The 26,898-nt window shown below is 39.6% G+C and overlaps 2 protein-coding genes across 6 annotated transcripts in view; one reads left to right on the top strand and one right to left on the bottom strand.

Moving 5' to 3' along the window:
* Positions 1–11,520, bottom strand: part of zmym2 (zinc finger, MYM-type 2) — a 51,403-nt gene extending 39,883 nt beyond the window's left edge. The window contains exon 1 of one of the 3 annotated variants that reach the window (XM_041258804.1): positions 11,447–11,520. The gene's annotated coding sequence lies outside the window, so the exon portion shown is untranslated. Of the gene's footprint in view, positions 1–10,712; positions 11,190–11,446 lie in introns of those variants that run through there. The other 2 variants (XM_041258805.1, XM_041258803.1) reach the window with 2 other exon arrangements.
* Positions 11,521–15,512: 3,992 nt separating this feature from the next.
* LOC121320464 (paraspeckle component 1-like) overlaps positions 15,513–26,898 on the top strand; it is a 106,663-nt gene continuing 95,277 nt past the window's right edge. The window contains exons 1-3 of one of the 3 annotated variants that reach the window (XM_041258801.1): positions 15,513–16,371; positions 24,289–24,590; positions 25,246–25,341. In XM_041258801.1, the coding sequence (XP_041114735.1) occupies positions 16,024–16,371; positions 24,289–24,590; positions 25,246–25,341 (746 nt within the window). In that variant the 5' untranslated portion in view covers positions 15,513–16,023. The remainder of the gene's footprint in view (positions 16,372–24,288; positions 24,591–25,245; positions 25,342–26,898) is intronic. The other 2 variants (XM_041258800.1, XR_005950855.1) reach the window with 2 other exon arrangements.

Genomic DNA, 26,898 nt, shown 5'->3' with positions numbered 1-26,898 from the left:
ATTGGGCTGGCCATGACAGAGTCTTGATCTGGTGGTCCTCCATCCACACCTTGATTGACCTAGCTTTGTGGCAGGGAGCATTGTCCTGCTGGAAAAACCAATCCTCAGAGTTGGGGAACATTGTCAGAGTAGAAGGAAGCAAGGTTTCTTCCAGGACAACCTTGTACTTGGCTTGATTCATGCCAAAGCTGCCCGATTCCAGCCTTGCTGAAGCACCCCCAGATCATCATCCTCCACCACATTTCACAGTGGGTGTGAGACACTGTGGCTTGTAGGCCTCTCCAGGTCTCCGTCTAACCATTAGACGACCAGGTGTTGGGCAAAGCTGAAAATTGGACTCATCTGGGGGTGCTTCAGCAAGGCTGGAATCGGGCAGATTTGTCTTTGTGAAGGACGCATGAATCAAGCCAAGTACAAGGTTGTCCTGGAAGAAAATTTGCTTCCTTTTGCTCTGACAATGTTCCCCAACTCTGGGGATTGGTTTTTCCAGCAGGACAATGCTCCATGCCACACAGCCAGGTCAATCAAGGTGTGGATGAAGGACCACCAGATCAAGACCTTGTCATGGCCAGCCCAATCTCCAGACCTGAACCCCATTGAAAACCTCTGGAATGTGATCAAGAGGAAGATGGATGATCACAAGCCATCAAACAAAGCCGAGCTGCTTGAATTTTTGCGCCAGGAGTGGCATAAAGTCACCCAACATCAATGTGAAAGACTGGTGGAGAGCATGCCAAGACGCATGAAAGCTGTGATTGAAAATCCGCCAAATATTGATTTCTGAACTCTTCCTAAGTTAAAACATTAGTATTGTGTTGTTTAAAAATGAATATGAACTTATTTTCTTTGCATTATTCGAGGTCTGACAACACTGCATCTTTTTTGTTATTTTGACCGGTTGTCATTTTCTGCAAATAAATGCTCTAAATGACAATATTTTTATTTGGAATTTGGGAGAAATGTTGTCAGTAATAAAACAAAAATGTTCATTTTACCCAAACACATACCTATAAATAGTTAAACCAGAGAAACTGATAATTTTGCAGTGGTCTCTTAATTTTTTCCAGAGCTGTATGTGTGTGTGTGTGTGTGTCATATATATATATATGATTTTTTTTTTCATGTATTCAACTACACTGACCCACCCCTAACTAGGATTATTAGAATTCAGTTTTAGCATTGCTGTGACCATGGTAACAGCTTAGTTGCAGGTTTGCTTGTACACCTACATTTTCAGATCTTGAATACAGTATTTTCATTTTTCTGTTAAATGGCTGAAGTAACATATTAAAAGACTTTTTTTAGCTATTTTCTTTTGAGATGTGGGCTCTCTTTGATTAACATACAGTTAGAAACATACAAAACCATCATGAAAAAACACACACATATACTGGGCTAGATAAAATTGCATCTGGGCCAGTAAAAACACTAACTCAGTGGCCCAAGGGGCCAGTAGTTAAACATCTTTGTTTTGCAATTTATTTTCTGTCACAAAATTGCTGTACAGGAGGTCGAGATGTGGGTTTGTCCACCATTTTGTTGTGTTGTGTAAAGAGAGATACGACACTCAGCGTGATGACGTAATTTGAGTTTGTAAAAAAAAAAAAAAAAAAACTACTGACAGCAGCGTCACAGAGGCAATAGTTGATCTCTTTTTGGTCAAGTAATTGGGCACCTAAACAAAAGTGAAGTATTTTTTTAAGTCATGTAGTCTGCTTCTAAGATATAAAGCAGGGCTCGTAAAATTTTGGTAATGGTACTTGTCCTTCGGGCAGTCCATTGTCGACATTTGGTTGTCCAAAAAAATGTCAAGTTGCCCATAATTGACTTATGGACTGTGATTTGTAAAAACTATACTGTATTCAATAAAGGTACAGTATCTTGGGGTTCATACACTTTTTCAACATCAAAATTCCATACTTTTTCCAGATTTTCATTTGTTTTTCCCCAGACTTGTGTTTTAGTTAGTTTCTACTAGTTTTTTGATAGTTATCCACATAGGCGGGCAGCCGCAGAGCATTATAGTTGCTCCTGGTTTTCTAAAAGTATTTGTCAGAATCTGGAGGTGCATATCTAGCAGGAGACAATGCAGGTATGCAAAATAGAAATAATATACAGTCTAAGAAATGTCCAATATTTGAGAACTACATTACATTATTTTCAAAAAGAATATACAAAGTTGTAAACTGCAAGTATACTTGTGCCAAAATAGGATTGAATAATGGAACCAATAGTACACTAAAACCGGACAATTCTGGCACAAGTATACTTGCAGTATGCTACTGTTTGGTAAGGGGTGACATTGGAATCTGATCTAAACTTCTTTATACCCTCTGTTAAATGATGAACACTATGGGTGGTGAAAAAAACCAAAAAAGAAATAACAAATGTGCACACATTATATATTAAAATGTGCAAGTGTTGTGTATTAAGCATACAAGTCAAATACTAAATACAGTATACCCTCACTATAACAACCCTTTTGTTCACTATAGTAAAAGGACAATCCAAAACTAACAATATAAGCTGCTGGAGTAAGTTAAGGAAGTAACCTTGGATAAAGGCATTGGCTAAACTATTAATAATATTAGTACTGTTTTATTCTTTCATTTTCTTTATTACAGTATACACTACTAGCACTAAATAGAAAAAATTATAATAATAATAATAATAATATAATGAGATTGTGAATAAAAGTAGAATTACAAGTACCGTACCTATTTATGGCTATTCTAGCTATATCCTATTCAATGAAGAACACAGTACAACCCCCCACCCCCCACCCCAAAAAAAAAGCACATCAAAGTTTCAGTTTGCACATGTTAATTGAAGTCTTGGTTCCTTATTTTAAAAAAATATATATTTGCTTTGCTGTGCCAGTTTCATAGATCTGTACGAGTCAACATCAGCAGCAGTCTGATTTTATTTTTCATCAGTATTTAATTGTATAATTAAGGCCATATAGCGAGGATGTAAATAGTATATCTAGTCACTCGGCTGATGGTTTGGACCCAAGACTGTTGCTGCACTGTACAATAAGTTACAAGCAAGCACCATACATTCAAAATAAAATTACCAGTACATTAATCACATTAAAGAAACGAAAAAAGCGATGTCAACATGCTAGTAAATCTAGTAAATAGATTAGTAAATAAAGTCAGCGATTATAACTATCGTATTCGATTTTTTTTTTTAAGGACCTGAGGGACCTTACAATACTAAAAGCTGTATTCAAAATTCCTGATGTTTGTGCAAATTACAAGACATTGTTTCACCTGACTGACTGCAATGCCATAATAAACGTTTATTCTTGGGGTCTTTATAAGCAATAATGGACTTGATTATTTTCTGAAAATACTAAAATAAAATATTTCCATTGTTATCAGTAATGAGGAAAAAAAGGTATCTGATAAATTTTGTTCATGAAACTATTATCTGCTTATCCACTCCTTTCTTGAACTTTTATAAATGTTGTAGTAAAAACATATATATTATAACACAAGAGAATAAATACTGTAATATAATAAATGTTTTTCTTCTTGGCTGTAAACAAGTTCCTGTGATGATCTGTGGTCAATTGTACAGCTTTTTAGCATGAGAATGTGATTTACCCACCATTTATAGTCAAAGTGTTTTAGACATGCACTTCCTAAAAACACAATCACATGTTTTAAAAAATTGAAGGACGGTAACAATTTGACCAAACAAATGCAGAGATATCGGGGTTCTCCCCAGGCCTTTTTAGCCTGAAAAAACCAGATCAGCCCGTCTTGCAGATGCTACTGTGTTTTTCACAATAAGGACTGACTGTGCTTCTTGGCGTTGTTGGATGAAAAAAAAAAAATAATAATGGAACCATGACAGCTGTGTTACGTCTTGACACAACATTTAACCAATCAGAGAGTTGAAGTGGTGGGTTTTCTGTGTTAAACACTTGACAAAAAATGACAAAGCAAAAATAATGACAATGAATTCAGGGTTTTCAAAATAAGCCGGCGATCGGCGCAATCCACCACCTAATACTATATTTGCGCCATTTACTTTATTAAACAAATATTAAGATTATTTTCAGGTATCATTCAGTACACGTTTTGTTGTGTTATTGTACTGTAAGGTTATATATAGTACATAAGATACCAATGCACCAAAAAAAAACAAAAAAAAAAAACACAACAACAAAAAAAACTATATTCCTTTTTGTTGTGATATCGTAACAATATGTACCCAGGTGCTTGCGAGAGATATTGGGGGTCCGTGTATAGAGGCAGTACGCCTTAGAAAGGCATTTGATGGGATATCAGCTGAAATCTTGTCAGCTGACATACAAATGCTTAGTGCAGAGGTGCTGGATTACACTGTGGTTTCATGCAACAGTTATGATGCTGACCAAACGTGTGCGAGTACTGCAAAATGGATAAAATGAACAGTTGCATTCCAAAAATGTGGAACAGCAAAAAAAACAAAAACAGATGTGCATTAGCAAAATGCCCTGAAAACTTAACATAAAGAAAACTATTTAAATGAAGCAGTAAGCTCAGTAATTAAGCTTAAAAGGAAATAAAAAGGTTACCTTTTTTGTGAACTCCAATAAACCTACGTTATCTTTCCCCAGTCAAATCGTAGCGTGTCTAAATAAACATGGTAATTTACTATAATAAAAAAAAGTAATGAAAAATAATGTCTCGAACATAAAGCGCAACCAGATATAGCAAACGAAAGACAACACATGATAAAAATGATTTGCTGTATTTAGGGATGGGTCGGTATACCGCTTTTTCAGATTAGGTACATTACGGTATTAATACCGTTGCTTTTATTCTAAATCGCAATTATGGTAATTTGGTTATACACCGGTTAACGCATTTTTCTACTGCAAACACCCTTCTTCTAAATCAAGCGATGGTACTTGCAGCCTTAACAAAGTGTCTGAGGAAGATCTTTTTATGAACTGATACTGTATTTTGATAACGGATTTGAAGGACACTGTCAACGACACAGAATACACGTTTCAATTGCTGTGTTCTGTTGCCCAGAGCTTGCTGCGCCGGCTGCTCTTGGCTGCTGTCTTTCTGACGTCACACGCAGCTTTTAGAGAAATGCCTTCTCCAAACCTTCAGCGTAGCACACATTTTCAAAGTGCTATATTTACATTTGTCTGGATTATGAAGTCAGTTTAATGTAACAGAGTAACATTAACTTTGTTGTAAAATTATGCATCACTTATCACAGATTTAGTACAAGGTTTGTTTTTTTGAGTGACGTCTACAGCGCATCTCCGAGATTCTGTGCAGCACTGTGCAGAACTGTAGAAATCTGCGCTATAAGAACACGACCAATGTCTCAAACAAAACTAGCACATACCCACGACTGCAGCAGGGCAGCCTACTTATTATCAACACTGTATTTTTTTTTTTTTTTTTTTTTTAAACAAACTCCAATGACCGGGGAGTTAGGTCAGGCATCAGGGAGGTCGCTGGCGGCGCTAGTAGCCGCCCGCCGGCATTTGTGGCTGACACAAGCCAAGGTCATGGAGACCAAGAAGGTGGTGCTACTGGACTCCCCCATTACACCGGGGCAGACGTTTGGGGCGACCATTGATGTAAGCCTTGAGAGGTCCCACAAGGCCACAGTGGTCGCCTCCAAGTTTTCACGTCTCCCGGCTTACCGTCAGTGCCCAAGCTGGCATGGGCAGCCTGCTGGGGTGAAAGGGTCTGAGCGTCATCCACCACCCCTGAATAGACAAGCAGGCAGAGGCAGGGCCAGCGGCAGGGGACAACCACAGGCCAGGGGTAACTGGTTCTCCGGCTGGAGACCGAGGCCAGGGCCTAAGAATGACCCACCCCCTCCCAAGCCCAAGGGAGACCACACCTGAGGGGCCATGGCTGCCACCAAACCCTCCCACAACCGCACTGACCAACGGTAACGACCCATGGCAAGGCTGCATCCAGGACTCCTGGGTGCTATCGACAATGAGACACGGATACGCTTTACAATTCCGCATAGGTCCGCCATCCTTCAAGGGTGTGCTCCTCACCACCGTCGAATCAGTGTGAGCAATACTCCTTCAACAGGAGATCGCCAATCTTCAAAGGAAGAACGCTGTACACTTGGTAAACCCAAGCAATGCCCTCAGCAGCTTTTACTCCAGGTACTTCCTGGTGCCCAAAAGGGACGGCGGTTTCTGATCAATTATGGACCTCAGGGTCCTCAACTTGTTCCTCAAACAGAGGAAGTTCAACACGTTGACAGCACAGCGTATCAACCAGGCAACTGGTTCACATCGATCGAACTGCAAGACCCTTGCTTTCACGTCCTGATCGGTCCCGCACACAGAAAATATCTGCGCTTCGCCTTTCTAGGCAACGTGTAAGAATTCTGCATGCTGCCTTTTGGCCGCTCGCTGGCGCCCTGCACTTTCAAAGTGCATGTATGCAGAACAGGCTCCACTCAGGCTGCGGGGTACTCGGATCCTGAACTATCTGGACGATTGGCTAGTTTGCGCACATTCAAAAGCACACGCAGAGGCGCACACAAAACAGGTCATATATCATGTGACGAAGTTAAGGCTCTCAATACATCAACAGATGAGCAACGTCTTACCGTCTCAGTCCACAGTGAGTGTTCCTGGGGATCATCAAACTGGACACAATGCTTGCCTCACTGTCGGAAGACCAGATTCGGTCGTTGTAGGCCACACTCTCCCTTTTCAGAAAGGACGCTCTCCTACAGGTTAGAATATGTCAAAGGTTGTTGGGACTGATGGTAGCCACCTCGAGAATCCTTCCACTAGGGCTGCTGAGAATGCGCCCGCTTCAAGCCTGGGTAAATAAGCTCAAGGTGCACCTGGTCCAAGATCGGTACCAGCTGATGCGAGTGTCCAGACAATGCCGGAAGACACTGGAGTGGTGGCTCTGTCCCGGCAATCTACGCCTCGGGTTTCCCCTCACAGAAGGGAAGTGATCACTACAGACGCCTCCAGCCTGGGCTGGGAAGCGGTCTGGAATGGGAGAGGAATAAGAGGTCAATGGAAGGGACATTGGCAGCAAGCGCACATAAATGTGAAAAAAAGCAGTGAACCTAGACGAGGTCTGCCAGATGCAGTAGTAGAGACACTACAGTCTGCTAGGGCGCCGAGCACTAGAGCCCAGTACTCATATAAATGGAAAGTTTTCAAAGACTTTTGCCTTGCTGAAAATCAGGATACTGTGACTTGACCTATTGAGACGATATTAACCTTCTTACAACACTTGTTTGACGCAGGACAATCAGCGTCCACTTTGAAGCTATACCTGGCAGCAATATCATTGTGCCAGGACAAAATTGACTGTGTCCCCTGGGGCACATTTCCTGGCAGTGCAATTTCTTAAAGGGGCTCAGAGGCTTTGTCCTCCCATGAAAAGTATGTTCCCCAAATGGGGTCTAGAACTGGGACTGCGGGCCCTTATGGGTCCCCCTTTTGAGCCCATGGCGTCAGCAGAACCGTGCCCTGTTTCATTGAAAGTGGCATTTTTAATAGCCATTACGTCTGCCAGACGCGTAAGTGAGCTTCATGTGCTGTCCATCGATGACACATATATGGCTTTCACGGGTAACATTAAGAACATATCCATCCTTTTTGCTAAAGGTGGAATCCTCATTCCTTATTAACCAATCAATGGTTTTGGAAATTTTCAGACCTCCCCCCAAACAAGTCAGAGGAGGACCGTAGACAACACAAGCTATGCCCAGTTCAGGCACTGTGCTGTTATTTGGATAGGACGGTGTCCTGGAGACAGTCTGTTTGTCTGCTATGGGTCCCACTCTAGCGGTCAGGCCCTATCGAAGCAATGTATAGCGCATGGGTGACAGATGCGATACGCGTATGAACAGACGGACTCCCCGTTACCAGGGGCCAGGCAACTTCGTGGGCTTTCCTTCATGGCCCCTCCTTAGATGAGTTATACAGAGCTGCTACATGGACAGGTAGTCAGACATTTGTGCGGTTTTACCACCTTGATGTGACAAACCGAACGAGACCCTCTCTGGGCTCTACAGTTTTGCAGGCTGCATGCCCTTAGGCGTCATGTGGGCTCTGTTGCTATTGCCGTGGGGCTGTACTGTCAGTAAACTGAAGCCATGACAGCTTTGGTACAGCTTCCCTTTCGGTAATGGTTGTCATTCGAATTGAAAGGGAACGTTAGGTTATTACCATAACCCTGGTTCCCTGAAAAGTGAATGACAACCATTACCCTTTGAGGTCGTGTCCCCAGCTGACCTCTGTTTTCGAAAAATGTAGCTAATTATCAGGAATATGTATCCCTTCAGGTGACATTTATCATTATGCAAACACAAGTCACATAACAACTCACCCTTGTCAAGCCATAGTAACTTGAGCTTACTCCATCCAATTCTACTATAAAAGTGATTCCACATTCCAAGGCATCCAAGACTTCTGACAACAGTTACACAACAGTACAAAATAACCTTAAAAAAAACAGTTACACAACAGTACAAAATAACCTTAAAAAAACAGTTATACAACAGTACAAAATAACCTTAAAAAAAACAGTTACACAACAGTACAAAATAACCTTAAAAAAACAGTTATACAACAGTACAAAATAACCTTAAAAAAACAGTTATACAACAGTACAAAATAACATTAAAAAAAACAGTTATACAACAGTACAAAATAACATTAAAAAAAACAGTTACACAACAGTACAAAATAACCTTAAAAAAAACAGTTATACAACAGTACAAAATAGGGTTAAAAAAAACAGTTATACAACAGTACAAAATAGGGTTAAAAAAAAAAAAAAGGTGTGTCTGTAAAGAGGAAGTATAAATAATTCAGGAACCGTTAATGATGCATATTTGTCATAGTTTATGGCAGGATCAAACAAATCTGTCCACAAAACAGTTTTTTACTGTACAACACCAATACTAAAAAATACAAATATACACAAAGACACTATCAATGTGTTTGGTCTGCATCATGTATATATATATATATGGCCAGACATTAAAACAATGTGGAAGTGAAACAGTTCAATTTTACTGGACACCGTCTGTCAAGGAACTTGAAACAATCCTAGAATACACCTGTGCGGCAAACTATGTGCTTCACAGAAGGTCAATTGCTCTGCAAGGCTCATGTTAAAGTTGTTCAAGGTTGCATTTTTGGTGAAAAAAGTATGACCTCTACAATAAGACCTCATTTGGTATGGATGAGTTTATAAATATCATGAACATGTTCACTGACTTTCGTGAAATCACACTCATTCATATAATGCAACATACATTACGTATGTAAAGAAAAACAGATAAGCCTCTTCACACTAGTTCTCCAACCCAAGTCCCGATTCGGGTTCTTTCTATCCGGGTCACAATCCCACATAGTGTAAAACCACGTACCTGGGTCGGCAGCAACCCACCTCAGGTTGTGGGTCAACAAGCTTTTACCCGGGTCAAGCGAGACAAAATGCATGACGGATGTTTGAAAGCAGACAAAGTAGCAAACAGCCATACCTGCATGAAGGTTTCAATTTTGCATGGCACATTTCTGTTCATTCTCTTTAGCCATATATTTCTGTTGATTATATACACACCATAGCCAGACTGCAGCAGAGATTAAGAAAAATGCACTCCAATCAACATCTGAAACCAGATCATAATGTCCAAACCACATTTCACTGCACATGATTCTTTATATGTAAAACTATAAAAGTATGACATGTGCCTACAGGTTATCCACATCATCTGGGATAAAACTGTTTTAAAGATGGCTAAATGAGTGGGGCATAAAGAACACAATCTAGTTCTAGATTCCTGCATTGGTTATTAATTTGACTCGTCTTGGTCATGAGGTATTACAGCAGAAACATGCCTTGCAAATACAATTACTGTATAATGACACATTTACATGTGTTTAACAACAGGTGTTTTTGTGTTTAATAGGAGGCAGTTTCTAACACGGTAATATGTTGCTTATCCTTTTAAAGGAAAATACAATTGAACCCACCAATCTGGCAGCAAGGTCTTCCCAAAATGTCGACAGTCTTTGTGAGCAATACAGAACCATTTGTGAATAAATAGCAACATAAAATTCTTACTAAAGCAAACAATACTGGTCAAATTATTTACTCCCGCTTTGACTTAAAGATACGTGTTAGTTTCCAAAACATCCAGGAAAGTTAGAAACGACAAAAGACAAATTTAAAGCAAAACTAAATACACACGTTCGATCGGAATAATAATATGTATTTAAATACGTGAGGTACACACATGTGTACTGCAGAACGCTGCAACCACAAACTATGCCCTTGACAAGGAAGACACACACCTTTGTAGTGCCCTACACAACCTTACAAAGAAACTATGGAAACGGTCATTTATGTATACCACATTTATTTGAAAAACTAAAATAAACTTCTAAACTTTTCTTACATGTTATTTTTTTATTTTTGATTTTAAACACCACCCTTAACTATAGAGCCTGTGTCGGGAGCTGTTCCCCGGCAATCTACTTCACAACAAGGACTCTGTTTACTATACTAAGCAAAGCGCGCAGAGCCCACCCCTGGCCTCTTTGCACAGACACTGAAGTAGCAGGAGCAGGCCAACATGAACGACTCCGCCATTGTTACAATATTTCACAGAATATCGGTAATCACACTTTATTTAATACAAATACAGTAATGTGGCTGCCAGAACCAGATCTGAAAACTCACCTATTTGACAACAAAGTGGAAAATGGTTTGCCAGCGACTCACGGTCTGTTTTTCTTCAGTTGTGTTTTTGTATGTGAATAGAACTAAACTTACACACAGCATTATGACATTAAGTGCAATAATAATACTGCTAAAAATTGTCAATAAAGCCTGAGAATATTTTAGTTCACCCCATTACTTTATATAATTAACCTACTTTAACTACAAATAGCCTACAGGGAATATTCGAGGCAAACAAGAGAACAAGCTGAATCTATTCTTACCCGGGGGGTACCACTTATAATCAATTCAGTTACTGTTGCTTTTAATTTAAGGGTACGTTTAAACGGGAATTAGTTTTAAACAGAAGCGCATATTTCCCACGCAGAAAAAAAAAAAAACCGCCTCGTATCCACTCCCCAAAGCTTTATACAGGTTCAGCTCCCCGCTTCTGTTTGCTCCCTGGGCTTGTATTTGCCCCTTGCAGTCAGTCACTAGCACTGCCTCTCGTCCGCCATTAGAGAGCGAGCGAAACAATACGCGAGTGAGTGCAGGCAATAGCACCCTGCCACAACAGAGAGGGGGAGGAAAATCACAGGCGGGGTAAAATGTACAGCAAAATCTCAATTAAACTGGACTCCGGACCCTAGCGGCCAGACTTCACAGCATTACAAAGCACCTGGCAACGTCCACCAGCAGTTGCTACAACTTTAACGAATTAAGCATAAAATGTGATGTGTCGCTAAATTTCTTACCCGATTCGTGCTGGGAACGATGTAGCGCCACTTTTGTCCCCCAGCCATAAATTTCCTCGCGCATGCGCTAAAACGTCACTGCGTTATTTGCGTGTGGGCGGTGACAGGCAGTTTGTCTTTTTTTTTTTTTTCTCCCCCTTACATTATCTTTCAATCTATGCACACGCGCATGCTTGTTGTTACCCATAGAATGCAAAACCTGCTGAAATATCGTTACAACTGTCAGATTTTTCTGAGTGAGACTTTGTAGCTTTGTTTTAAAATGATTAACATTTCTGATGTAATCACACTGCAGGACAGGAGGTCATTTCTTTATCATTCTGTTGACTTTTTTTTTTTAAAAAACACAGTAATATAATTTGAAATACATTTAAAAATAAAAACAGTGCATCTGCCATTGTCATTAATATATAAAGTATACATGTAACGTTTTGCCACATTGAATATTTGCAGTTACCTAATATGACTGACATACATATTGAGCGTATAGCATGTGATTTGTTTCCTGCTGGATAGACAGCACACTTTGAGATATTGTCGTCGCATTTGGTGCAACTGTGAGTGCACCTCACACCCCTGCCATTGGTATGTGTGGCACCCTACTACAGAAGTACATTTATTGTAAATTTTACAACCTTCAGGACTTATACAATAAAGTACGCCAGTTGGCAACCCTGAATGGAAATGGGAATTTAAATAGTGTGTTATAGTATATTACCATGGCCACCAGAAAGTATTTGGAAATAAAGTCGTCACATCGTGAGCTGGACATCCTGACTTGCTATGTGTTGGACTGTGCAGTATACAAGGCCTAGAGCATTCAGAGTTATCAGAAAAGTGCTTGACAGAGAAAGCGTCAAAAATTGCAATCAGGAAATCCAGAACCACTATATTTGAAAACACCAATTTCTTTACAGGCTTCTCTCTCCCATGCCAAAACCACCTACTTATCTAACCTGATCACCCAAAACAAAGGGAATCCAGCTTTCCTGTTTAAGACAATTAATAATATACTACACCCTGCAGGTAATTGCGGTTCTATCGTGCTTGCTGAAACAGCACTCCTAAAGGTTACTAACTATCTTCTGCTGCAGACAGACTGGTAATTTGTCTCTTCACTGCTTGATCTCACTGCTGCTTTTGATACTGTACACCATGGGAGAGTGATTGACTGCCTCGAATCTGACGCTGGTATCTCCAGCTCAGTGCTTGACTGGTTTAAATCCTACCTATCCTCTAGGTGTCAGTTTGTTTTAATGGGAGGTTATTCCTCCAGTTCTCTGCCAGTAACCTCCGGGGTCCCTCAGGGTTTGGTCCAGGTTCCTTTTCTTTTCAGTATGTACCTGCTCCCTCTTGGGCAGCAAACATAATCAGAAAACATAACATCATTTCTATGCCGATGACACACAGATTTAATTTCACTTAATCCTTCTGACAAACATGCTGCTCTCTCCCTGTGTCTCAACCACTTTCTCCAGCTAAATTCAGGCAAAACTGAAGCTATGCTGACTGAATCCGACACCAGTTGAGAAACCCTCTTCTTTTTCTTCTTTGATGACAATCAACTTGAACTTAAATCTGCAGCAAAGAATCTTAGAGTTATCTTTGATTCTTTGCGCTCTTTTGACTCTCACATCCATGCCATTACCAAAACCTAGAATTGGACCCAGACTGTCTTAAAAGGATGCCGAGATCCTGATTCACACGTCTGTCTCTTCTAGGGTTGATCATTGTAATTCTCTCTTCATGGGCCTTCCCGATTCTACCATTGCACGATTTCAGTGTCTCAAAAACTCTGCATGCCTGCTAACATAAATTAAACAAGGACAGCACATGAACCATGTCTTAGCTTCCTTGCATTGGCTGCCTGTTAAGCATACCTTTTTTTTTTGGCCCTACTTCTGACTTAAATGGCTTGTAGGGAACCTGGCCCTAATAAAATCTGTAAGCTGGTGAAGCCATACAGTCCAGATAGTTCTTGTTGTTCCTCTAACTTGTTTACTCTCTGTTCCTTCTTTACGCTTTATCTCTATGGGTGGAATAGCTTTTTATAATCATGCTCCTAGACTGTGGAATATGCTCCCTGAGACTATTCGTTTGGTTGACGCACTTTCGATTTTTAAAAGGAGGTAAAAAAAATATATACAGCTCTGGAAAAAATTAAGAGACCACTGCAAAATTATCAGTTTCTCTGGTTTTACTATTTATAGGTATGTGTTTGGGTAAAAGGAACATTTTTGTTTTATTCTATAAACTACTGACAACTTTTCTCCCAAATTCCAAATAAAAATATTGTCATGCAGAAAATGACAACTGGTCAAAATAACAAAAAAGATGCAGTGTTGTCAGACCTCGAATAATGCAAAGAAAATAAGTTCATATTCATTTTTAAACAACACAATACTAATGTTTTAACTTAGGAAGAGTTCAGAAATCAATATTTGGTGGAATAACCCTGATTTTCAATCACAGCTTTCATGCGTCTTGGCATGCTCTCCACCAGTCTTTCACATTGATGTTGGGTGACTTTATTGGCTTTGTTTGATGACTTGTGATCATCCATCTTCCTCTTGATCACATTCCAGAGGTTTTCAATGGGGTTCAGGTCTGGAGATTGGGCTGGCCATGAAAGGGTCTTGATCTGGTGGTCCTCCATCCATACCTTGATTGACCTGGCTGTGTGGCATGGAGCATTGTCCTGCTGGAAAAACCAATCCTCAGAGTTGGGGAACATTGTCAGAGCAAAAGGAAGCAAGTTTTCTTCCAGGACAACCTTGTACTTGGCTTGATTCATGCGTCCTTCACAAAGACAAATCTGCCCGATTCCAGCCTTGCTGAAGCACCCCCAGATGAGTCCAATTTTTAGCTTTGCCCAACACCTCATCGTCTAATGGTTAGACGGAGCCCTGGAGAGGCCTACAAGCCATAGTGTCTCGCACCCACTGTGAAATGTGGTGGAGGATCAGTGATGATCTGGGGGTGCTTCAGCAAGGCTAGAATCGGGCAGCTTTGGCATGAATCAAGCCAAGTACAAGGTTGTCCTGGAAGAAAACTTGCTTTCTTCTACTCTGACAATGTTCCCCAACTCTGGGGATTGGTTTTTCCAGCAGGACAATGCTCCATGCCACACAGCCAGGTCAATCAAGGTGTGGATGGAGGACCACCAGATCAAGACCCTGTCATGGCCAGCCCAATCTCCAGACCTGAACCCCATTGAAAACCTCTGGAATGTGATCAAGAGGAAGATGGATGGTCACAAGCCATCAAACAAAGCCAATAAAGTCACCCAACATCAATGTGAAAGACTGGTGGAGAGCATGCCAAGACGCATGAAAGCTGTGATTGAAAATCAGGGTTATTCCACCAAATATTGATTTCTGAACTCTTCCTAAGTTAAAACATTAGTATTGTGTTGTTTAAAAATGAATATGAACTTATTTTCTTTGCATTACTCGAGGTCTGACAACACTACATCATTTTTGTTATTTTGACCAGTTGTCATTTTCTGCAAATAAATGCTCTAAATGACAATATTTATATTTGGAATTTGGGAGAAATGTTGTCAGTAGTTTATAGAATAAAACAAAAATGTTCCTTTTACCCAAACACATACCTATAAATAGTAAAACCAGAGAAACTGATAATTTTGCAGTGGTCTCTTAATTTTTTCCAGAGCTGTATGTTTGATTTGGCGCGTTGTGATAACTCTGTTATGAAAGGCGCTATAAAAAGACCAATCTGATTGTACTGTATTTGGTTATATTTCTTTTACCTTTAATAAAGGCAGTACCAACGGAAGCACTCCAACTTGCACCTGTGTTAGATGACAGGGGGATCACATGACAAAGGAAAATAAAAAAAAAAAAGCACAGGCGCTATGTACCTAAACCATCAAATCCCAGCCCAGCTTCTTAACCACTGCAGAATAGAGCCAGGCTTGCTTGCCCAAGAAGTGACTGAGCTGAAATATTACCTGTATTAGCATCACATACCTACTCTCACTGCAGCCTTCTCCCTGGATCCACTTTTTCCCGGAGACTCTAATATATGATAATGCTTTATTGAGAGTGATATTCATTGTTTGCTTGAAACTCGAAGAATTAAAAAAAAAAAAAAAAAAAAAACAATTCTAATTTTTTAACAGAAGCAGTCAATGTCTGAAATGTGTTCATGTAAGGGGAAAACGGTTAGTGGATAAAACACGGAGATGCACATTTGATATACACAATACAAGTACATGTGAGGGACAACCTAGCAGTGTTTGCTGCGTACCATACGTATTTTCTTTTTTTTTTTCTCAAATAAAATAATAATCTGGATTTAATTATATTTTCGCTCCGCTCATCTCTACTAATTACAGTATTGTTATTGACCAAAAACAATTCACAGAGCTATCTGTAAATATGTGATGACGTCACCAGCTGCCGCAGTGAGATTTTTTTTACGCCATCTTGAAAAAAAATCTTTCCAGAAGAACAGTGAGTCTAAACTCAGTGGCAGTTGTCCATCATTCCATTTTTATATCACTGTTTACCAGTTGGGGGTTTAAAAAGGATTAATATTACAAACTTGAAAAAATGGCTAACCGAAATCTAAAGCAGGTCAAAATCCAGAACAGCTCATCGCCACCAGGAATTAAAAACCTGAAGCGCGAGTCCGATTCGCCGGAGAAGCAGGAGCCGAAGATGTCTGCGGCGTCTGGGGGAGAACCAGGCGCCGGCGAACCCGTCGAGTTAGGACTAACTCTGGACCTAAAAAACTTCAAGAGGCCTGGCGAGAAGACATTTACTCAGCGCTGCCGACTCTATGTCGGTAACCTACCAACTGACTTAACTGAGGACGATTTCAGGAAATTGTTTGCAAAATACGGTGAAGCAAACGAGGTGTTTATCAATCGTGACCGTGGCTTTGGCTTCATTCGGCTGGTGAGGACATTTTTAAAATATTCTCCAGATATAATATATTTACATTTCCAATTTGGTTATGTACAATGGGAACTGGTTTAATTCTAATTTCTGTGTAAAAAAAAAAAAAAAAAAAAAAAAAAAAAGCCGCCCCCCCCCCCCCCCCCCCCCCCCCCCCCGTTTTGAAGATCGTTTTGAACTCAGAAAAGCATTTTTAAATAATTTGTTCCCCTGCTTTAACTTGGGGACGTATAGGTAAAATTCACAATTTTATGCTTTTTAGTACTGTAGTTTAAACACATTTAAAACATTGCAACTTTTTGTAATATCTCTTTTGACATTGTCTTTTTCTTTGTTGACGCAGCGCCTATCAAATTTCTTGCATAATGCATACATTCATTACATTTACCACATTTTCCAACAACGTTCCCTATTTTCCCGGGGTTTTATGCCTCAAATTATTCTGTGTGTGTGTGTAACGATTATTTTACCAAGAGGTTGCTGAGTAAGATGTAGCAAAATTAGATTCAATGGCGTTTAGCAGTTTGCTTTTGTGACAGAGGTTGTAATCGCTTACTCTCACAAACCCAGTTTTAATTGTTGTGTTTCTTATTTTACCAGTTACTGTAATACAATTTTAAACATGTACACCATACAAGGAAAGTGTATGTGATATGTAGTTTGGCACAAACCTATAGTCACTTTAAAATGCAGCTGGTTGTTGATTAAGTAAATGGTAAAGACTTTTTGAAGGCATCGTTTCACAATTGAACAGCAGTATGTCTTGAAATTCCACACACAACCTATACAGTATATCATTTTCCCTCTCTCTCTCGTATGTTATCCCTTTTCCTAATCAAATAGGAACAATAGCACAATATGTATATTATATTATATTCAGTGGCAAAAATAGCCATGGTCATATTAATTCATAAAACAGAATTTCTGAATAAAAAATGTGCCTCAAAAATCAATACATAAGTAAGTCTACTTTGCAGAAGAGTGTTTGTCTAGGTTCTGTATGGTAAGAATTTGTTTTTCAGCTAATTTGAAATGAAAAATATTTGAGTATTCATTAAAGTCTCCCTTGAAAGACTTGTCTCCCTTAAAACAAGAGTGAACCCCAAGTCAGTCTTATTTTACTTGAAAGTAGTATTACAACAAGGGTGAAAGCATTGTCTTTGCAGGATTGATGCATGTATTTATTAAGAATTAAAACAGGAGAGATGACAAGGTAACAGTGTTACCTAACAGACTGTTCTGTAGTAGAAACAAAGTCTAAGTTGCTCCAAAAGGTTTTAAAAAAAGATTAAATAAACTATTAACTTTTGCTGGCTGCCAACCAACTGTTTTTGAAAAGGAATTTATGAAAGCAAAGGTTCAGTGGTTTCAAAGCCACAATATGGCATGTTTGAGGAAACATAAAAACACTAAGTTTTTGGGTTTTTCTTGGTGTTTTGTTTAACCCTTCTCCAAATGCACTCCAGCGTGTTTAAAATTAGCTTTTTAATGTGATTAAACATTAATTGATTACCTTTATTTTCATAACAAACATTTTTGTATCAAAGGTTGCAGAAAATAGAAGTGTTTTCCCATACCACAATCACAACTCCTCCTTACTGGCAGAGTAGGTTGTTAAAAGGTACAAAATTACTGATTTAGACTGACATTTATTTTTCTAATTTTTTCGTTTCCACCCATTTGCGTTTCCTTCTATCTGATGTTGTAGATGCCCTTCTGCTTGGTGTTGATGACTAAAGTGTAATGCTGGCTCCAGGGATCAGCATATTTTGCCTCCCTGGTGCATCAGCACACACAACGGCTGCAATGTTGGCTCCAGGGATCAACCACAGTGCGGTCTCCCTAGCGCCTCAGCATGACAACGAGCTGAGTAGGGTACATCTCTCGGATCTTCAAGTGGGCACCTTCCATCCTTGGTGTTTTGTTATCTAGCCCACAACACCTCAAGAGGGCTCAGTGGTGACTCTGGCATCCCAGCATCACCCCCTCCATCCCCCACTAAGCTCAGCTCAGACTTTCCAGTCTCTAGCAGCTTCCAGTTGCCCTAGACGAGGCTTGGTTTTAATACCTTTTCTTGGTGGTGGCTCCCTGCTTGGCCTGGGAAAAGGCCTTTACGCACCTCATCCTCTCCTCCTGCTTTTGCACCTTGTTGCAACTACCAGTTTCCTCTGGGGTTGGCTTGTGCCATGTAGGAGGAGCTGAACTAAGACCAAGACCTCCTCTTCCTTGCTGAACTTGCCCCATGATATCACTGATTTGAAGGGCAGCCTTTGCATCTTCCACAGCTTCCTTTGCCACCCACTTTCTACCAGTTTTCAACACAGATGCTGCCTCCTTTACGCATTTATCGCGTGACACTATAGCATAAAGTCCCACTTTGCTGATGCAGCGTGGAACTCCCAACAATTTCCTGACGTATGAACTGATTAAAGCTTCCAGCTTCACTACTGTTGTCAAGGAAACCTCGTACACAGTCAGTGGTCACAGCAGCCTTGGCAGTAGACCAAACTGAAAGCACCAGAGTTTGTTTGCCTGGTAAAGTGCTTCAGTCAATGCTCTTCAACCCTTCTGCTGCTTGTTGTCTCACTTCTCCCACACAAGCTGTGTCCTTTAGGTCCCCGTCATACCATCTCCCAAGACTTTTCACTTGCTTCTCAGGCACTGTTGGTATTACCTCACCTTTAATGTAGAACCTTTTATCCACTGCTTTACCTTTAGAGACGCTCCTTGCTTTAGCAGGGATTTAATTCATGTCGATTCAATGTTATTGGTTAATTTGCTCAATAACCAATTAGTGCAGGCTACTGTTGTTGTCATGTTATCCATGTATGCTCGAATTGGTGGTAGTCGCATTCCAGTAGCCAAGCGCTCTCCTCCCACTACCCATTTTGACTACCTAATAATTACTTCCATTGCCATGGTAAAAACCAGTGAAGAAATGGTGCATCTTGCCATTATTTCAACCTTTAGCCATTGTCATGTAGTGCTGAACTCTGAAGTTGAAAATCCAAATTGCAAATCTCCAAAATAGGCTTTGTAAATTTGTTATTGTTATTAGGTCACTGAAAAATTAAAATGCTGACCAAAGAAGTTCTTGTGGCACTGAACCGTATGCATTAGCCAAATCTAGGAATGTGACATGGAGCGCCTTCCTCTTTTTAGCGGATTGAGTTTGTTGCCAGATCACACTGATGTGTTCTAAGCATCCCGGGAAACCTGGAATGCCGGCCTTTTGTACTGAAGTGGCAATGAAGCAGTTCGTTAATAGGTAAGTTGACAATCTCTGAGCACTAATGCTGAAGAAAGTCTTGCCTTCCACATTTAACAGGGAAATAGGGCGAAACTGGTTGATGCTTGTAGAATCTTTTTCTTTTGGTATAGACCCCGCCATGCTCTTGGTATAACCTGTTTTTCCCATGCCACTTTAATCAATTTCCACAGAATTCATAGAACTCCAGAAGAACCCTTGTACACTCTGTACGGAACTGCATTAGGTCGTAGAGATGATGACGCCCTTGCTTTTTTCACAGCTTGTTCTACTTCTTTCCACTTAGGTGCACAGTTACTCATTAGGTAATTGTTTGTACAGTGTATTTAATATTGACATTTTATTTCTTTAGTATTAATTACTTCAGTGATGGAATAAACCAAAAACGTTAATGTTTAGCATTTGGAAAATTAATTCTTATTAATTAATTATTGGCTGACGTTTCAGTGCAAACTTAATTGTCTCTGTTTGTAGATTCATTCTGTGTGGTAAAGTTCAAACCAAGGGGATGGGCATAGTGCTGGTTGATCTGAGCAGGTTTTGCAGTAAAAGACATCCTCTCATGGTGATATACGCGGTGGTACCATTTGACAGAGCGGTGCTAAAAGTTGTAATAAGAGCAGAGTTGGTCAGCTCTGTCTACACCTCCCATGTACAGTACTGTGCAAAAGTTTTAGGCAGGTGTGAAAAAATGCTGTAAAGTAAGAATGCTTTCAAAAATAGACATGTTAATAGTTTATATTTATCAATTAACTAAATGCAAAATGAGTGAACAGAAGAAAAATCTAAATCAAATCCATTTTTGGTGTGACCACCCTTTGCCTTCAAAACAGCATCAGTTCTTGTAGGTACACTTGCACAAAGTCAGGGATTTTGTAGGCATATAGTCAGGTGTATGATTAAACAATTATACCAAACAGGTGCTAATGATCATCAATTCAATATGTAGGTTGAAACACAATCATTGTAGGAGGAATAAAACTGGGTGAGGAACAGCCAAACTCAGCTGACAAGGTGAGGTTGCTGAAGACAGTTTACTGTCAAAAGTCATATACCATGGTAAGACTGAGCACAGCAACATGACACAAGGTAATTATACTGCATCAGCAAGGTTTCTCCCAGGCAGAAATTTCAAGGCAGACAGGGGTTTCCAGATGTGCTGTCCAAGCTCTTTTGAAGAAGCACAAAGAAACGGGCAACGTCGAGGACTGTAGACGCAGTGGTCGGCCAAGGAAACTTACTTCAGCAGATGAGACACTTCATGATTACTTCCCTTCGCAATCGGAAGATGTCCAGCAATGCCATCCCAGCTCAGAATTGGCAGAAAACAGTGGGACCCTGGTACACCCATCTACTGTCTGGAGAAGTCTGGTCAGAAGTGGCCTTCATGGAAGACTTGTGGCCAAAAACACAGGAACTGGGGTGCAGAAAAATGGCAGCTGGTGCTCTGGAATGATTTGAAAAAACAGTCAAAATTTGAAATATTTGGCTGTAGCAGAAGGCAGTTTGTTCGTACACCGAATGAGTGTCTGCAGGCAACAGTAAAGCATGGTGGAGGTTCCTTGCAAGTTTGGGGCTGCATTTCTGCAAATGGAGTTGGGGATTTGGTCAGAATTAACAGTCTCCTCAATACTGAGAAGTACAGGCAGATACTTATGCAATACCATCAGGGAGGCATCTAATTGGCCTCAAATTTATTCTGCAGCATGACAACGATCCCAAACATACAGCAAAAGTCATTAAGAACTATTTTCAGTGTAAAGAAGAACAAGGAGTCCTGGAAGTGATGGTATGGCACCCACAGAGCCCTGATCTCAACATCATCGAGTCTGTCTGGGATTACATGAAGAGAGAGAAGCAACTGAGGCTGTTTAAATCCACAGAAGAACTGTGGTTAGTTCTCCAAGATGTTTGGGCCAACCTACCTGCCAAGTTTCTTCACAAACTGTGTGCAAGTGTACCTAGAAGAATTGATGCTGTTTTGAAGGCAAAGGGTGGTCACACCAAATATTGGATTTTGTTAATTGATAAATATAAACTATTAACATGTCTATTTTTGAAAGCATTCTTACTTTACAACATTTTTTCACACCTGCCTAAAACTTTTGCACAGTACTGTATATATTATAATCCTCACACACTTTGGTTTTTGGATTACTCGAAACCCTTCTGGTCCCTTGCTGCGGATTCTCTTTGAAATCACCGATGTGTTGTTGTGGCAGAAATACAATTCTTGGTAGTAAATCTCCCTCCCGACCTGTGAGGGCGATAAGCAGCGACAACAGAGTACCTTAGACGGGCTGGCCTGACAGTTCTTTCACAGAGTTTAATGGAAGTCGGACAGCTAGAATGGGGGCGGAACTCCGGTGCATTAACTCATTAACCCGGAAGGGAAACTATATGGCAGTTGCGGATTGGAGGGGCGGCTGCACTTTACCAAGGGGTCATGTGTGACGGCATAAAATCTGTTCCTTCGCTTTGGTTACGAGAAAATACCCCGGAAGGACCTGTGCAGTACTGCGATAACGTATCGTGAGTGTTTCTCTATAATTGTTGCTTGTTGTATTAGTAGACTGCTGACACGTTCTGGAGCTGTTGCCAAGGACTAGCACATAACCCGGAAGAGCACTGCACTATTGTCACACAATAAACTGTATCGCCCACTACAAGCACTACAGCACACATCCTGGACTGGTGACCGTGTTTGTACATTCTTTTTATTATTTGGGACTGAAAACCCAAATTGGTGGGTTTACACATTGCTGGGTGTTGTTGGGGATCATTATTTGGTCACCAGACCTGGATTGTTAAAAATAAAATAACCACTTTGCCACAGTTGTGCACGGTAGAAAGCAAAGTAACTTCCTGCATCTTTGAAACTTGTAGCTAAAAGAGACCCTTTCTCCAAAAACAATGGGGGATCTCCCAGCTTCATTTTATTATTTTTTAATTCCTGTGGCATGCCTTTTTGATTTACTTTAACAGTGCCACAAACGCCGGTGTTTTTTTTTTTTTTTTTTTTTGTGCAGTGTCTCAAAGCTGGTTTCCTGGTTTCTCTGGACTAGTGTGCTGATTGTTGAAGCAGGACATCTCATTCTCCAGACAGGCCACCTTGAGTCATGCCTGTAGCAACCAGACAATCTTCATTACTTAAGCGGGGCATGGTCATATCTTTCTCTGTTCTTACGTCTGTTCTTGCGTTAATTAAAATAATTTTTTTGTCTTTTTGAATGGCTATTTATAAAGATTCTTAATTAACTAATTTTGGCAATTTTAACTCAACTCAAATAACAAAAAATGAGCACCTGGGGCTTTTTTATGAAATCATATGACTTGAGCGCAGTATTTTGTTATCCCAAGGAACAGTACTACTCAAACAGTCAAACCTATCTACTCACTATGTGTGTACACACACACGGGTGAAGGCTATATTTGCATCCTGAGCCATTCGAAAAAAAAGCATAATACCACAGTAGTGACGTCAAAAAGTGATAATTCCTCTAGAGGAAAATATACTTGAACTTTGACCCATTCGACTCCTCGAGTCCATCATTTTCAATTCAAACACTCGACTTTTGGTCTCGTAATTTATGACATCACAGAAACCCTAGATGGAATTATTTTCCTGTAACTCACTGAAGCCCATCTATTACATATAAAATCAAAGTCATTCTTACACCAAAAGTTTATCATGACGAGGTGCTTACCACAAAGGAATAAACAGTTAGAGCGGTTGTCCCCGATACAGCTGGTTGTAGTAGCCACTTGTCCCCAGTATGAGAAACCAGTATGGCAACACACTCCTGCATATCCTTTAAATTACAAACAGTTCAGTAAAGGTTAACATACTTGGTATCCCATTAAAATTAATGTATTTATATCCTTCTGTTTTTTATCTTAAAACGAGTAACACATTTCAACACTTTAGTGTCTTCATCAGGTTACAGACTTAGTAAATGTTTACTTATATAACTTATATTAACTAATTAGCAGTTACTAATTCAATTACATAAAATCACAGCAAGTCGTATCATATAATGAATAGTAAATCTAAAAATACTTAACAAATTGCATAACATATAGCAAAGAGTTTAACTTAAAATCAGTTCATATCACAATGAGGGAGACATAACACAAATTCAGTGCAGAGTATGCTAATTGTAATACTATTGTAGCCTCTAGCCCAAAAACTGCTCTGATTTAATAATTTGAATTGATACTGAAGGTGGGAGTGATTTTGGTAACAATGTTAATAATGGCATTTGATGTTTACGGTAATGTGTTTTGAATGTTATTTAAAATAGACATAGCAATTTATTGTGCATTGTCATGATTATGTTTTGAGAGAATATATTATACTGTTGATCTTGTAACTATTTCCTAATATATTACAATTGTTGTTGTTTGTGTGTGTGTGTGTGTTTATATATGTATATATTGTTGTTGGTTAGCACTTTAAACATGCATTAAAATAATGATATTTGTCTAGGATGGTCACACCCCACAATGGTCATCAAAATTGGCATTTTTGCCGGGTTTTTTTAGGCGGTTTCCACCATGATCTTTACAAAAGATTTATTTAAGCTATTCACAAAATGTTACTTACAAAAATGTATTGAAATAAAACATTTTATCATTTGTATTTACAGGAAACAAGGACTTTGGCTGAAATTGCAAAAGCAGCACTAGATGGAACTATAGTAAAAAACAGACCGCTCCGTATTCGATTCGCTACCCATGGTGCTGCTTTGACTGTCCGGAATCTGTCACCTGTCGTTTCCAATGAGCTGCTTGAACAGGCCTTTTCTCAGTTTGGTCCTGTGGAGAGAGCAATTGTCGTGGTAGATGACCGTGGCAGGCCAACTGGGAAAGGGTTTGTAGAATTTGCATCTAAGCCTGCAGCTCGAAAAGCCATGGATAGATGTGCAGAAGGAGCATACTTACTAACAACGTGAGTGATTCCCATTCCCATATAGTTCTGTAGTAAACTGTTGTATTTTATTGAAACTTGCATATAAGTAACTGCACAACAAAAAATAAATATTTTGTTTGTTTATTGGGAAATTTGTACTACAGCTATGGGTTGATTTAATCAGCCTATACTCTTTGAGACACAGCTGAATTTCTTTTGGCGCATTTTACAGCACTAGGGAATCTCACTGTGTTTCATCAACCACACATATTTAGGGGTAACCGATGAATAATTGTAGATATTTGGTTGATGCAAACCATGGTGATTTCATGAGTGCTGTAAGCCCATAGCTCTAATCCTGTTATTTTCAAACACCTAAACTAAATAATGTTAATACCAAGCTTCATGACAAATGGATTTGTTTTACTAGATATGTGGAAAAATTTGGCTTGTGACATACTTTGACTGCCTCACAGGGTATTTCAACCAGACTGGGGGAAAATACGGACAAGAAAAGTTTGAATAATTAAAAACAGTTTACCCTTTGTACAAAATGACAAGTGCTGTGGGATGGACACCCCTCTAGATATGCTTTGTGATCTTGTTTCTTTGCTGATTCTAATTGTATTCTAGATTTATAGCAGTAACAATGTTTCACATTACCTTTAAGTACGACTGAATGTTTTTGTTCCAGATCGCCCCGTCCTGCTATTGTTGAGCCAATGGAGCAGTTTGACGATGAAGATGGACTTCCAGAAAAATTAATTCAGAAAACACCACAATATCATAAGTAAGTAATTCCAGTATTTTTATGATGGATTGTCTTTTTTATTAGTTACTGACACTTTACTGTACATGCCTAAAAAACGGTTTAGATGATTCTGTTAATGTCTTACAGCCATAGACTACACCATCAAACAATATGCTGTACTTTGGTATTGCGGGGTAGTGGACGCTCAGGTCAGGATGGAAGTCCACTTGACAAAACAATGTGGTGAAGCAGTCTGCTTTTTGAACATACTGTTATTGTTCAAACAGTAACACAAACAAAAGTAAAACAAAAACCTAGCTCTTCTTTGAGTCAAAGCCTTTTACTCCACTAACAAAAGGACAATTATGGAAAACTTTGAGTCCAATATCCAAACAGAAAGAAAAACGTATATTGAAAGGCTAAGAGTTTAGCATGTCTTTGTTATTTTTAGATTAAAAAGAGTTGTTCGCTTGTTTTAAATTCCATGACACATTTGCGACCCATTTCTTAAATATGCAAGTTATTGGTGTATACACAGAGGTGTAGTGGAAAAAAAGAAACTGAGTTGTTTTAATCAGTAACAGTAGTAATAGTGTTGCAACGATTATTAGAATTCAATGATTATCTGCAAATTTTGCCATCATCAATAATTGTTTTTATCATCAGTTCATTAACCTCCCCTGGTTGCAGATCGAATGTGCTTAAACCTTATTCTTACAGCCATGGTGTGGGTGCTTCTTTATCAAACAGTGAGCATGCAGAAGCAAGCAGTGATGTGAGCCTGTCCCCCCAATACACACACCGACAGTTTTGAAGCAAGAGAGTAAATGTTGAGAAGCTGATTACTGATGTGTCTAGGTATTACCAGAGCTAACAAATTTAGGGAAAAAAATGTAGGTAGTGAATGCAGAGAAAGAAGGAGTAGTATTTGTTTATTTATTTAAGGCAAATGTTTCCTGTGAATTATGGTATGAACAGATGCAGTGCCTGTAGAAAGTCTACACCCCCTTGAACTTTTTTCACATTGTGTTGTCAGTGCCTCAGAGTTTCATGCATTTAAATGAGGATTTTTTTTCCAATTATCTACACAATTTACTCCACATTGTTAAGGGGGAAAAAGTTTTTATTAAGAAAATAAATTATATATTAAATACAAAACTGAAAGATCATAATTGGATAAGTCTCCACCCCCCTCAGTTAATACTTGATGTAAGCACCTTTGGCAGCAATTACAACTGTGAGTCTGTTGGGATAGGTCTCTACCAACTTTGCACACATAGATTTGGCAATATTTGACTATTCTTTACAAAACTGTTCAAGCTCTGTCTTCAAGTCATGTCACAAATTTTCGATTGGATTTAGGTCAGGGCTCTAACTGGGCCACTCAAGAACATTTACCTTTTTGTTCCTTAGCCACTCCAGTGTAGCTTTGGTTGTGTGCTTTGGGTTGTTGTCATGCTGAAAGGTGAAGTTCCCTCCCAGTTTTAGCTTTCTTGCAGAGGGCAGCAGGTTTTCCTCAAGGACTTCTCTGTACTTCGCTATTCATTTTCCCTTCTATCCTGACAAGTGTTCCAGTCTCTGCCGATGAGAAACATC

The sequence above is a fragment of the Polyodon spathula genome, chromosome 9, assembly GCF_017654505.1.
Source record: "Polyodon spathula isolate WHYD16114869_AA chromosome 9, ASM1765450v1, whole genome shotgun sequence".
In the NCBI taxonomy this organism is placed as follows: Eukaryota; Metazoa; Chordata; class Actinopteri; order Acipenseriformes; family Polyodontidae; genus Polyodon; species Polyodon spathula.
Note: the sequence above shows the minus strand (reverse complement) of the source record. Positions and strands in the feature narration are given on the sequence as shown.